The sequence below is a fragment of the Euleptes europaea genome, chromosome 1 (assembly GCF_029931775.1).
Source record: "Euleptes europaea isolate rEulEur1 chromosome 1, rEulEur1.hap1, whole genome shotgun sequence".
In the NCBI taxonomy this organism is placed as follows: Eukaryota; Metazoa; Chordata; class Lepidosauria; order Squamata; family Sphaerodactylidae; genus Euleptes; species Euleptes europaea.
In genome coordinates, this window is record NC_079312.1 from 17371168 (window position 1) to 17385142 (window position 13975).

The window sequence follows — 13975 nt, forward strand, 5'->3', positions numbered from 1 at the left end:
TGGCCAACCTCCCAGCTGATCCTATACATGTTAGAATAACGCCTGCCTGACAGTCGATGGCCCAGGCTAGCTCAATCTTGTCAGATCTTGGAGGTTAAGCAGGGCCGGCCCTAGTCAGTATTTGGACGGGAGACCACCAAGGAAGTCCAGGGTTGCTACACAGAGGAACACATGAAGCTGCCTTATACTGAATCAATTTTACCTTATCCTTGGTTTCGTTTCCACCATCCCCCAGACTTTAATCTCATATCTTTTAAAGCAGATTTCCTAAATACCTGTGGATCGTGAGAGAGTTTGCACTGCCTCCTCCTACATACTCACTGGGTGAACAAAGGTCGAGGGTTAGGTGACATTTCGGTCCTGTGTACCCTCCGGGGCAGACACAATGGAAACTTCCCGGGCTATTGAGGCACGATCCGGAATTGAGGCAGGGGCTGGAACTGCATTCATCCACGTCTTCTTCGCACGTGGCACCTGGAGGGTGGGGAGGGGAAATGTGTGTGAGGGCGCGAATCAGTGCCCATAAGTGGGGTTGCCAACCTCCAGGTACTAGCTGGAGATCTCCCGCTATTACAACTAATCTCCAGCCGATAGAGATCAGCTCCCCTGGGGGAAATGGCCGCTTTGGCCATTGGACTCTATGTCATTCAAGGCCCTCCCTCTTCAGGCTCCACCCCAAAAATCTCCAGGAATTTCCCAACCCGGAGCTGGCAACCCTACCCATCGGAGTTGCAACAGGGTTATGGGGTATTGGCAAAATTGGGTAGAGCCCAGGGAAGGGCTGGCATTTGGGATTCAGGAGCCTGTTACCTACGTAGCCGCTGGGGCAGACGCAGTGGAAGGCGCCTCCGTGGCTCTGACACGTGGCCCCCTGGTGGCAGGGGCTAGGGTCACATGGATCTACCTCCACACCACAATCGTGGCCAGTCCAACCCGCCAGACAGATACAGCGCGGCCTGTAAAGGAACACAAACAGAGTTGCCATTGGATTCTGTGCAGACACCGAGCAAGGAAAGAAGAGGAGGAGAGAAGGAGTGAGGGAAACTTCACCTCCCAATTTCTCTGTGCCAGGCAGATGATAAAGGCACAGGAGTAGGCCTGTTTTGTTTTCTTTTTAAGTGGAAACCTTTGACATCAATAAATTAATAAATACAGGGGAATCTGGATGAGTTAGTGGTGGCAGCCCAAGGATGGGTCTCAAAGGCCAGCTTTGAGGAGCTCCGCCACCATCTTCTTATGGCCTTTGCTTTTTAAAAACAACTTGTATGGTGAAAGGTGGTGTTGCTTAGCAGCTAGAGTATCAGATTAGGACAGAAGACCCGGGTTCTGGTCTTCACTCAGCCATAAAGCTCATCTGGTTGACATAAGAACATAAGAAAAGCCCTGCTAGATCAGACCAAGGCCCATCAAGTCCAGCAGTCTGTTCACGCAGTGGCCAACCGGGTGCCTCTAGGAAGCCACAAACAAGACGACTGCAGCAGCACCATCCTGCCTGTGTTCCACAGCACCTAATATATTCAACATGCTCCTCTGATCCTGGAGAGAATACATATGCATCATGACTAGTATCCATTTTAACTAGTAGCCGTGAATACCCCTCCATGAACATGTCCACTCCTCTTTGAACATGTCCATGAACATGTCCACTCCATGAACATGTCCACTCTCCTCCTAAAGCCTTCCAAGTTGGCAGCCATCTCAGAAGGCTTTAAGAGGGGAGTGGACATGTTCATGGAGAGGTACTGACATTGAACCATTTTCAGTCTCTTGACTTCGTCTACTTTTACAATGTTGAGAAGATGAAGTTTTGGATCCCGTACCTCATTTCCGCTCGTGCTCCCTTCATTCACTGGGAAGGTAATCCTGTGCTGCAGAATGTTTTCTTCTTGCCTTAGGCACTTTTCCGCTCCTTGAAAGACATTGGTCTTGCTAGGGTGGAAGTGCCTATTGTCTGAGGAACTCATGCTCCACAGCTAGGATTAGCTTCCCAGCTTCCACTAGTTCCTCGTAAATCCATGGTGTAGTGAAATTATCTAGACCGGCATATTCTGGTTTGTCAATTTCAATCCTAACCAAAAAAAACCCTTTTTTTTTTTACTTTTGGAGAGGGAAGGCAGCATAGTATAGCTTGCTTCGTCAGATCTCGGAAGCTAAGCAGGGCCGGTACATGGAAGGGAGACCACCAAGGAAGACTCTGCAGAGGAAGGCAATGGCAAACCACCTCTGCTTCTCACTTGCCTTGAAACCCCCTTGCTGGGGTCACCATAAGTTAGCTGAAACTTGATGACGCTTTTCACACAGATTGGCCTTTTTGCGGAAATGTGAATGTCTGCATGAATGCTCATCCTGCTGAGGTCTGGTTCAGATTCAGCCCCTGGGAGTGAGGCTCAGGAAACCGTCCCTTCAACCCCCACACCCCTGCCCCTCGCATACCCAGATTCAGTCCCTTGGCAGCTGCCCCCATTGAGACACTGCCAGTTGGGACAGGGGTCATCCAGCTCTGTGCAGAGGGGTCCGGTGTAGCCCGGGGAGCAAATGCACATGAAGGTCCCTGGTGTGTTTATGCAGCTTCCATGCCTACAGGGGGAGCTGAGGCACCGGTCTGTGTTTCTTTCACACTGGGATCCCTCGAAATCTGTGGAAGGGGAAACCTTGACACTGTCATTAGACTCCACATGTAAGTCTGCTCTTAGAATCATAGAGTTGGAAGGGACCACCAGGGTCATCTAGTCCAACCCCCTGCACAATGCAGGAAATTCACGACTACCTCCCCCCACACACCCCCAGTAGCCCCTACTCCATGCCCAGAAGATGGCCAAGATGGCCATCTTGTCCTGTTGTTCCATCCACCCTTCCCACGATTCCACTCGCTCCTTAGAAGACAGGTGGGGAGGCAAGCAAACAGGATGGCCAGTCCCTGCCCCATGATGTGATCAAATGTACATTCACATCACTGGGAGAAAGGGAGGAAGGAGAGGGGAAATAACAAGGTGAATTCAGGGGTGCCCCTAAAGCACTCTGGTTCATTTACATTTGCCCTAAGCAGCCCATTAATCCTGGATTCAGCCTGTTCCCTTTTTACACAGACACATCTGTACTTCCCAACTGCTCACCTTGGGGGCAGACGCAGCGGAAGACCCCTGCAGAATTCTGACACTGGCCCCCGTTCCTGCAGGGGGTGCTCGCACAGCCGTCCACCTCGAGCTGGCATTGGGGTCCCTCAAAACCTACCCGAGGAAGGCAAAAGGTCAACGGTCAACGTGCCCTGAATAATTTTCACTCCAGGGATGTGATATAAGCTCAGAAAAATCAGCCTTGAATGGGTGGAGAGGGACAAGTCCGATTGTCCCCCCCTCACTCAATAACATTGAGAGCCAGTGTGGTGTCGTGGTTAAGAGCGGTGGACTCTAATCCGGAGAACTGGGTTCAATTCCCCAGTCCTCCACATTAAGCCAGCTGGGTGACCCTGGACTAGTCACAGTTCTCTCCGAATTCTCTCAGCCCCACCTACCTCACAAGGTGCCTGTTTGGGGGATGGGAAGGTGAGTGTAAGCTGCTTTGAGACTCCTTTCAGTAGAGAAAAGTAGAGTATAAAAACCAACTCTTCGTGTTCTTCTTCAATAACATTAGAAGCAGGTATTGCTTTGGGCTAGAGAGAGACACAGCCATGTATAATGATTAGACTTAAAATCTGGGAGATGTGGGTTCAAAGCCCCCAATCTGCCATGATGCTGTCTCAACGTAACCTACCTCACTGGGTTGTTGTGAGGATAACATAGGAAAGTGAGAACAATGTATGCCAGATTTTTTAAAAATGTATTTGTACGGCTTCTATAAGGAGCCCCGTGGCGCAGAGTGGTAAGCTACAGTACTGCAGTCCAAGCTCTGCTCACGACCTGAGTTTGATCCCGACGGAAGTTGGTTTCAGGTAGCCGGCTCAAGGTTGACTCAGCCTTCCATCCTCCCAAGGTCGGTGAAATGAGGACCCAGCTTGCTGGGGGTAAAGGGAAGATGACTGGGGAAGGCACTGGCAAACCCACCCCGTAAACAAAGTCTGCCTAGTAAATGTCGGAATGTGACGTCACCCCATGGGTCAGGAATGACCCGGTGCTTGCACAGGGGACCTTTACCTTTACCTTTTTTTAGGGCTTCTATGGCAGGAGGCCTCCCTCCTGGTGATTACTGTTGCCTATTGCCACTCTGAGCAGCAGTGGGAGAAAAAAAAAAAAACACTGGCATCCTCCGTGCCAGTATGCCACCACTGGGTACACCCCGAAAATGGCAATGGGTAGTTCTAGGAATTGTTGAAAACTCTATGGTCGCATCCAGAAGTGAAGCAGTGATGCCTCTCCACATCCCTGTCCCCTAACCCTCCCACTGATTGCCAGGCTCTGCCTGGCACCCCTAAGTAGAAGAAGAAGAGTTGTTCTTTTATATGCTGATTTTCTCTGCCCCTTAAGAATCAAACCGGCTTACAGTCGCCTTCCCTCCCGCTCCCCACAACAGACACCTTGTGAGGTAGGTGGGGCTGAGAGAGTTCAAAGAGAACTGTGACTGGCCCAAGGTCACCCAGCTGGCTTCATGCGGAAGAGTGGGGAAACCAACCCGGTTCACCCGACTAGAGTCCACCGCTCCTAACCACTACACCACGCTGGTATTCGATAGATAGGCAAAAGGCAGTCCAATGTAATTCCAAGCAAGCCCGAGGTCTGGCATGTCTTCTTTTTCAGAGGGATACCCATCATTGTACCCGTAGATCAGGGTGACTAGGGCACCACCTCCCTGACCCCCTCCCACAGAGGTGCTGAGGAGGGGGAGATCCTGGTTTGGCCTTGCTCCTTACCCAAGGGGCAGAGACACTGGAACTGGCCCAGAAGATCCAGGCAGGAAGCTCCGTTCTGGCACGGCTGGCTGAGGCATTCGTTGAGGTCCGACTCACAGCGTGAGCCTGCGTAACCATTGAGGCAGTGGCAGGCAAAGGAGCCGGGCGTGTTGTGGCAGCTTCCGCCATGTTCACATGGATTTGCCCCTGGAAAAGCAGAAGACATGGATGAAGGAATATGGCTTTCCATGAAAGACAGTAATTCATAGACAGTGCCCTACGATCAGGGCCGGATTTAGGTTTGATGAGGCCCTAAGCTATTGAAGGTAATGGGGCCCTTTATATGTCCAGCTGTCCTTTGTCAACAACAAATTGTCACTGTTTTTTGTGTTGAATATATGCTATATGGTAATTTATGGACCTAATAGGTATCTAAAGCCATTTGCACATAACAAAATATGTATTTTATCAAAGTAATTGTTGAACTGAAATACAATTAAGAAGTATATTAATAGTGAAATAATTATTAAGCTCTAACTTAAAATGATAACACTGTTGCTGTATGTAGATTTTATTTTATTTGTTTTTTATCTTATATTTTGGAAATGTACATCCAGTTGTTTTTTCCTTTAAATTTTTTTGGGGGGCCCAAGAGAGTGGGGCCCTAAGCTATAGCTTGTTTAGCTTATACGTAAATCCGGATCTGCCTACGTTGAAACCAGGCCTCACTGAGTCAGGAGGCTCACAGCACCCTGCAATGAATGAATGAATGAATGAAGTAAAGGCTTCTGCCAGCCCAAAGCACCCATCTGCGGAAGAGGATGCCCACAGTATAGGCTTGCCAACCTCCAGCCAGGTGTATTCAGATGTGGGGATGACTTGCTGGTGCTCAGATATGGCCATGCTGATGATGGGCTCCCACCGTTCACTGCCACCACCTTACCCATCTGGCACTCGTCGATGTCCTCATAGCACATGGGTCCAGCATAACCTTGCTGGCATACACAGGTGGCATGGCCCGTCCGGAGGTCAGTGTCACAGTGGGCATCAGGATGGCATGGGCTGCTGAGGCAGGCATCATGCAGGTGGCAAAGAAGGCCTGTGGTAGAGGATGTGAGTGGTTAGCAAAACAGTTCCTGAGCTCCTGGAAAGGCTTGAAACCCTTCCATAGTCTATTGCCTTAAGAACTCCGACCCCTCACCTTCAGAAGTTGGAATATTTGTGAACATCCTGCGACAGCACTCTGCCTCTGCTAAAGAATGTCAGAGGCTATAACGCAGCATTACAGGCATCTATGCAATAGATGTGCCTGTAGACCATTCATTGGCAGAGTTGCAGCGCTGTCGCAACATGTTCATAAACATTACAACTGTTGAGGGTGAGGGGTCATACTTAAGAAACTGAAAATTCTTAAACCAATTTATGTAATTTCAACCCTTCCTTTGCCTGATTGTTTATATGTTTTTATTGAACTGTTTAAATATTTTATGTATACTCTATTTTAAATGCTGTTTTAATGTGTTCAATGTTGCAATGTTTTATTGTTTTAATGTTTGCCATCTTGAGAACTCTAATGAATAAAACATCCAAGGCAACTAACAGATTTTAGAACTAAAAGTATTTCATAAAGAATTCAATGTAACAAAGCAGAAGAATAAACCCATAATACAAAACATATCTGACATTCTAATAGTAAAGTGTGGGCCCATCGGTGGATATTTATATATGTGGAGCAGGCCCACATTGACAGGACAAAGATTTTTCTCCAAACTTGGGGAAAAACCCCAGGTTTGCAGGAAAAGATTAAACTTGCAATAAAAAGGTAGTGGGTGGGTAAGAAACCCCAAATGTACCACTGCTGCAGTGTGTGTGTGTGGGGGGGGGGGGAAAGAGCACCAGATGGGGGGGAAGGTGATGTCACATCACAACATTTACTAGGCAAACTTATGTTTACAGGGTGGTTTTGCCATTGCCTTCCCCAGTCACCCACACTTTACCCCCAGCAAGCTGGGTACTCATTTTACCGACCTCGGAAGGATGGAAGGCTGAGTCAACCTTGAGCCGGCTACCTGAAACCAACTTCCGTCAGGATCGAACTCAGGTCGTGAGCAGAGCTTTTGACTGCAGTACTGTTGCTTTACCACTCTGCGCCGCGGGGATGGATGAGAAGAATGCTCCTCACTCCCACCCATGCCTTCAGCAGCCCTCCCCACAGCCTCAGTGGTTAGAGGCCAACAGGAAAATTTAGGGAGGGCGCCTCAGGTGGCGCATATGAGAAGGAGCCCCCTGGCCTGCTCCCACCCCCTTCGTAGATGCCACCTAGGGTTGACAGGTCCCTCTTCACCACCAGTGGGAGGTTCTGGGGGCGAAGCCTGAGGAGGGCAGGGTTGGGGAGGGGAGGGACTCCAATGCCATAGAGTCCAATTGCCAAAGTGGCCATTTTCTCCAGGTGAACTGATCTCTGTCGGCTGGAGATCAGTTGTAATAGCAGGAGATCTCCAGCTACTACCTGGTGGTTGGCAACCCTAACACCATCCAAGCCGTCCTCCCTAAACTTTCCTGTCAACTTCTAACAGCCGAGATTGTGGGGAACAGCACTGGATGTGGGGAAGGGGCAGAAGGCTCACAACAAAATCTGCATCATTTTGCAGCGGATGCCCACTTGTAACTGTCTAATAACGATAAACTTTGGGCCATCGACAATCATAAAGATGGCAGCAATGAAACTAGCCGGTTTTTTTTAATCAGAGCAAATCAGAGGACGTTTTTTTCTATCCATGCAGTTGGCAACCCTACAACACACTCACAAATACAGCTACAACTCCCACCTGTGCGCCCGGGAGGGCATGTGCACAAGAAGGATCCCACGCGGTCGACGCAGGTGGACCCGGGATAGCAGGCAGCCAAGAGGCAGTCGTCCACGTTGTGGGTGCAGGTCTCGCCCACCCAGCCGTTGCTGCAGATACAGCGGAAGCCCCCCGGTGTGTTGTGGCAGGTCCCCCCGTTCTGACACAACCGTAACTGGCACTCATCGATGTCACCGGAGCAATCCCAGCCTGGAGGAAAAGGGATAGTTCAGAACTCCTGAAGGTTATAGTTTCCAAATCCTTTAGCAGGCCTCAGCCTCTGTGCCCTGTTGTTGGACCTCCAGAGGAACTAGTTAAGAACATAAGAAAGGCCCTGCTGGATCAGCCCAAGGTCCATCAAGTCCAGCAGTCTGATCACACAGTGGCCAACCAGGGGCCTCTAGGAAGCCCCCAAACAAGATGACTGCAGCAGCACCATCCTGCCTGTGTTCCACAGCACCTAACATAATGGGCATGCTCCTCTGATACTAGAGAGAACAGGTATGCAGCATGACTAGTATTCATCTTCCACCTGACCCTGGAGAGCTGCTGCCAGTCTGAACAGACAATACTGAGCTTGATGGACCAAGGGTCTGATTCCGTATCAGGCAGCTTTGTGTGTTGAAGCTGGCCACTAGTATTCATGGGGTTGCCCACTGTGTGAGACAGGATGCTGGACTAGATGGACCACTGGTCTGATCCAGCAGGGCTCTCCTTGTGTTATCTGTTAAACCAAGAACGGAGTGATTTAGCTCAAGGGACTTTTGGAGCTACTTAAAAAGCCATGGAAACTACCAAATCCAATGCCAGCGTTTTGAAGATCAATGCAGCGATTTGTCCATAACACTAAATTTTTCAACCCAAGGAGAGCTCCCTTACCCCTACTCATGTTGCTGTAGGCTGTTCCACACATACTTTATTCTGAAGTCATTCGCTCTGACAAATCTAATGAAGGGAGCTTTGCCTCTTAAAAGGTTATACCCTGAAAATCTGGTTGATCTCTAAGGTGCTACTGGATTCGAATCAGTAACCCCTTCGATTAGCACTTGTTAGCCACTCCAAGATTTCATTTGTAGTGATGCTGAGGAGGAAATGCCCCTGAAGAGTGACAACTCTTGACAACTCATCCCAAAACTTATAAGCTAAAATAGATAGTGATGCGTTGTTGTTTTTTGCCGCCAAGTTACAGCTAACTTAGGGTGACCCTGGAGGGTTTTCAAGGCACGAGACTAACAGAGGTGGTTTGCCAGTGCCTTCCTCTGCACAGTGACCCTGGAATTCCTTGGTGGTCTCCCATCCAAGTACTGACCAGAGCTGACCCTGCTTAGCTTCTGAGATCTGACGAGATCAGTGATTTATCTATCAGAAAATAGGGACCTTCTTTGGGAAATACGGAAAACTATAGAATGTGGTATTATGACAATTTAGATTCTTGAATTCTCTGGGAAGGAAGAAGAATTGTGGGAGCAGGGGATGCAGGAAGGGAGTCCTCTAAAAGTGGACTGAGTAGTGATGGGGCAGAGTGAAAGGAAGGTATATATTAAGAAACTGGTTCTTTACCTGTCCACCCTGGGGGACAGTGGCAGAAATACGATCCCACACCATCCTCGCACGTCCCCCCGTTGTGGCACTGATGCTGTACACAGTCATCTGGGTTCACCTCGCAGTACTGCCCTGTGTAACCTGTAGGGGGAGACATTGAGGAGGCAAAGCCATTCTCCAAGCTTGGCAGCCATAGAATCATAAGAGTTGGAAGGGGCCATACAGGCCACCTAGTCCAACCTCCTGCTTAATGCAGGATCAGCCTAGAGCACCTCACAAGTGTTTGTCCAGCTGCTGCTTGGAGACTGCCAGTGAGGGGGAGCTCACCACCTCCCTAGGTAGCTGATTCCACTGTTGAACAACTCTTACTGTAAAGGATTTTTTCCTAATATCTAGCTGGTACCTTTCCACTGGCAATCTGAACCTATTATCACGAGTCCTGTCCTCTGCTGCCAACAGGAACAGCTCCCTGCCCTCCTCTAAGTGACAGCCTTTCAGATACTTACAGAGAGCAATCATGTCCCCCCTCAACCTCCTGTTCTCCAGACTGAACATTCCCAACTCCCTCAGCCTTTCCTTGTAGGACTTGGTCTACAGGTCGCTAATCATAGTGATCCTCGGTGTCGAGTTTTCACTTTACAGAAACAGCTATCTTGAATCATTACTCTTAAGCTCAACCATCCCTCTTCATCCCTACAATTAGGCCTGCCAGTTTCACACCCCTGCATCAGCTCCAGGATCCTGGAGAATTTAAGGCAGCTTTTGTTTATTATTTGCAGGTTTCAAAAAGGCACTGGGGCAAAGATATTTTAAATGTTTTAGTTAATGTATTTTCTTTTTCTCCCTCATGGAGACTCAGAGTGGCTTATCACATCATTCTCTTCGATTCCACTATATCTTGTTACGATATGGAATCCATACGTTACCTTAGGTCTTCCCTTGGCTTCTTTGCCGTTACTCTGTGAATTGGGCTTTGCGCAGCCCATCCCCACTCTTTCCCCTCCCTGGGAACCCCTCCACTCTGCCCCATTTACCCCAGTGTTTTAGTCCACGGAACTCAGGACATCTCCTCTTCAGGACAGGTACCGTATCACCCGTCATCTGGGACCTGCCACATTGGCTACCGTCACTCTTCTCCTCCTTCTTAGAATCTGTATGAACGTTGTGTATATGATGTTTGTGTGCTTGTGAACATATCTGATTAATTAAGTAAAATCTTTTAAACTGAACCCTTTTGCCTTCGTCTTTTCTATTGAATCTCGGATTGGACTCCCGTAAACATTGGTTAACGATCCCTAGGTTATGCCCATTGCCAGTTATTGAACGCTAATTTCCCCATATTATTCATAACCGAGCATTTTGGCTAACCATCTTCACAACAACCTCATGAGGTAGGCTAGGCTGAGAGATTGTGAAGGGCCCAAAATCACCCATGAAGCTTCCGAGGCAGAGCAAGGATTATAATCTGGTCGTCCCAGGTCCCAGTGTGACACGCTAACCACTGTACAATGCTGGCTTTATATAATTAACCAAGTACCTATGATTTAAAAAACTGAAATATCATCTGCTTGGGATTCCAATTCAGAATGGGACCACGTGGATCCTAAATAGTTACACCTAAATAGTTACATCTAAACTGGGCTTAGAAGGGTATAACCCTGTTTAGGATTTGTTGGAAGGAAAAAGACAGGCACTGGTTTCCTTCCGAGGCTAATGATAGCACCAGGGGACAGCATCAGTATCAAGTGGGGAAACCATCAGGAAGAAAAAGAGTCGAATCTTTTCTCACCTCACGCTGTTCTAATCCAAACTGGGACTTGATACAGCTGTTATTTCTATTGGAAAAACCACTGCAGAGAGTCAACTAAGGATATTCCACAGTTTCGACTAGTTCAGGGAGAGGCGATCTTTTTGGCCTGAGTGCCAAAAGCCCTGACATCTCTCAGTGATAGTGGAAGTGGGCTAACAAAGAAAAGGTGGCAGTGGGGGGGGGGCAGAGAGAAGGGTAATCCTTGACCAATACCACTGGGAGCAAGGCAAGACCCAGTGACGCTGCCAGAGTCTTGGACCCAGACATTAGGAAGAGTTTGCTAACAGTCAGAGCGGTTCCTCAGTGGAACAGGCTTCCCCGGGAGGTGGTAAGCTCTCCTTCCCTGGAGGTTTTTAAGAAGAGGTTAGATGGCCATCTGTCAGCAATGCTGATTCTGTGACCTTAGGCAGATGATGAGAGGGAGGGCATCTTGGCCATCTTCTGGTCACTAGGGGTGTGCAGTGGGGAGGTAGTTGTGAATTTCCTGCATTGTGCAGGGGGTTGGAATTGATGGCCCTGGTGGTCCCTTCCAACTCTATGATTCTGCCTGTGCAGTTCTGGGAGACGATGATGGGAATAAGCCAAGTGAACCGGGTTTGATTCCCCACTCCTCCATATGAAGCCAGCTGGGTGACCTAGGGCTAGCCACAGTCCTCTCAGAACTCTCTCAGCCCCACCTACCTCACAAGGGAAGGAGATCGTAAACCAGTTTGATTCTTCCTTAAGGGGTAGAGGAAGTCGACGTCTAAAGACCAGCTCTTCTTCTTCCGCTTACCTGGGGGGCACAGGCAGCCGTGGTACCTGTCCCCGACTTCGTGGCAGGTGCTCCCGTGGAGGCAGACCCCAGGGGTGCAGGGCCCCAGACGGTACTGGCAGAGCGGGCCAGTGGAGCCGGCTGGGCAGACGCAGCGGAAGGAGCCGATGGTGTTGAGGCAACGGCCTCCGTTCAGGCAGGGGCTGGGATTCCTGAAGCATTCGTTCACATCATATTGGCAGGTGTGGCCCTCGAACCCTGGCCGGCACTGGCAGATGATATACGGGTAAGTGTTGAGGCAGGTTCCCCCGTTGGCACAGGGATGAGCTTGGCAGAAGTCTCGGAGCTGGCAGTTCTTTCCTGGAAATATACCAAACCTGGAGACAATGGGGTGGATCTTACCCCTATCCTTACCCTCCAGCGTGGTGTATAGGGTTCCCAGATCTCTCTAGCCACCGGCGGGATATTTTTGGGGCAGAGCCTGAGGAGGGCGGGGTGTGGGGAGGGGAGGGACTTTAATGCCATAGAGTTCAATTGCAAAAGCGGCCATTTTTCTCCAGGGGAACAGATCTCTATCGGCTGGAGATCAGTTGTATTAGCAGGAGATCTCCTGCTACTACCTGGCAGTTGGCAACCCTAGTGGTGTAATGGTTAAGAGAGGTGGTTTGGAGCGGTGGACTCTAATCTGGAGGACCAGGTTTGATTCCCCACTCCTCCACGAGCAGTGGAGGCTAATCTGGAGAAGCGAGTTGGTTTCCCCACTCCTCCACATGAAGCCAGCTGGGTGACCTTGGGCTAGTCACAGTTCTCTTAGAGCTCTCTCAGCCCCACCTACCTCACAGGGTGTCTGTTGTGGGGAGGGGAAGGGAAGGCGATTGTAAGCTGGTTTGATTCTTCCTTAAGTGGTAGAGAAAGTCAGCATATAAAAACCAGCTCTTCTTCTTCTTCCACAAAGTTCCTCTGGAGAAAATGGCTGCTTTGGAGGGTGGACTCTGTGGCATTATATCCTGCTGAGCAATCTTCCCTCCCCAAGCCCCACCCTCCCCACCCAAATTCTCCAGGAATTTCCTGGAGGTTGGCAACCCTACTTTAACACATGGCTGTGAGGTAGAGCATCTCCTTGGTATCCAGATTCCAGGTTCAATCCCCAGTATCTCCATTTGAAGGATAGGGTTGCCAGGTCCCTCTTCGCCACTGGCGGGAGGTTTTTGGGGTGCAGCCTGAGGAGGGCGGGGTTTGGGGAGGGGAGGGACTTCAATGCCATAGAGTCCAATGGCCAAAGCAGCCATTTTCTCCAGGTGAACTGATCTCCATCGGCTGGAGATCAGTCGTAATAGCAGGAGATCTCCAGCCACCACCTGGAGGTTGGCAAGCATATTGAAGGACCAAGCAGTAGGCAGGGTTTGATTCAGCATAAGGCAGCTTCATGCCTTTAATCTGTGTTCACATTAAGTCAGGAGTCTGTGCTTTTTTCCTGACCTACCTGTCCATCCAGTTGTACACTGGCAGCGGTACTGGGTTCCAGAGAGCGCCTGGCAACTTCCTCCATGTTGGCAGGGCAAAGGGAGGCATGGGTCTGCAACCACCCCCTGGCATTCCTCCCCGGTGAAACCAGGAGGGCACACGCAAGCGTAGGCTGGAGGGCTGGAGGCTGGAAGGATCTTGTGGGCGCAGGTGCCCCCGTTCTGGCAGCGCCCAGGGGTACAGGGGTCTGGAAACTGGCACAGGTCTCCCATGTAACCAGGAAGGCACCTGGCAAGGCAAGAAAGGAAAAAAAGGAAAGGGTAAAAAAAAAAAAAGCACCGCTGGAAGCCACAGGAACTGAACCTTGCAAATAAGAAATGTAAAATGAACACAGCAGGAATGCCACTCAGTAACGGGTCGCCTTTGAGTAATTGTTTAAAAGAATGCTGCTTCCTGGAAATCTCACAATCCCTGGCATGAACGCCCTCCTCGCTTTTCCCGGATATGTGGGGTTTGCTCAGCTATATGACGGGCAGAATTTCAACAGGCTCAGCCAGCAGGTGCAGCAACGGGGTGACCTGTTGAGTTCCTGGTACAGTTCTCCCAACCCCCACCCAGGTTTAGAACAACTGAACGATGAGCACAAATTCAGCAGAGGCAGCTTTGCAGCATAGGGGGGGATGCAGTGAAGGAGAAAATCTGTGCCACTTGGTTATCCGCCCGTCATACCAGGCCTG

The 13975-nt window shown here is 49.8% G+C and overlaps 1 protein-coding gene across 1 annotated transcript in view; it reads right to left on the bottom strand.

The window, feature by feature from the left end:
• Positions 1 to 13274, bottom strand: part of NOTCH4 (notch receptor 4) — a 31798-nt gene extending 18524 nt beyond the window's left edge. Inside the window, exons 1-10 of the mRNA XM_056845702.1 lie at positions 13258 to 13274; positions 11796 to 12151; positions 9229 to 9351; positions 7651 to 7878; positions 5766 to 5921; positions 4844 to 5029; positions 3114 to 3227; positions 2434 to 2635; positions 811 to 956; positions 322 to 474 (exon numbers count right to left, since the gene is read on the bottom strand). Of these exons, the coding sequence (XP_056701680.1) occupies positions 322 to 474; positions 811 to 956; positions 2434 to 2635; positions 3114 to 3227; positions 4844 to 5029; positions 5766 to 5921; positions 7651 to 7878; positions 9229 to 9351; positions 11796 to 12151; positions 13258 to 13265 (1672 nt within the window). The 5' untranslated portion in view covers positions 13266 to 13274. The remainder of the gene's footprint in view (positions 1 to 321; positions 475 to 810; positions 957 to 2433; positions 2636 to 3113; positions 3228 to 4843; positions 5030 to 5765; positions 5922 to 7650; positions 7879 to 9228; positions 9352 to 11795; positions 12152 to 13257) is intronic.
• Between the last annotated feature and the right edge of the window lie 701 nt (positions 13275 to 13975).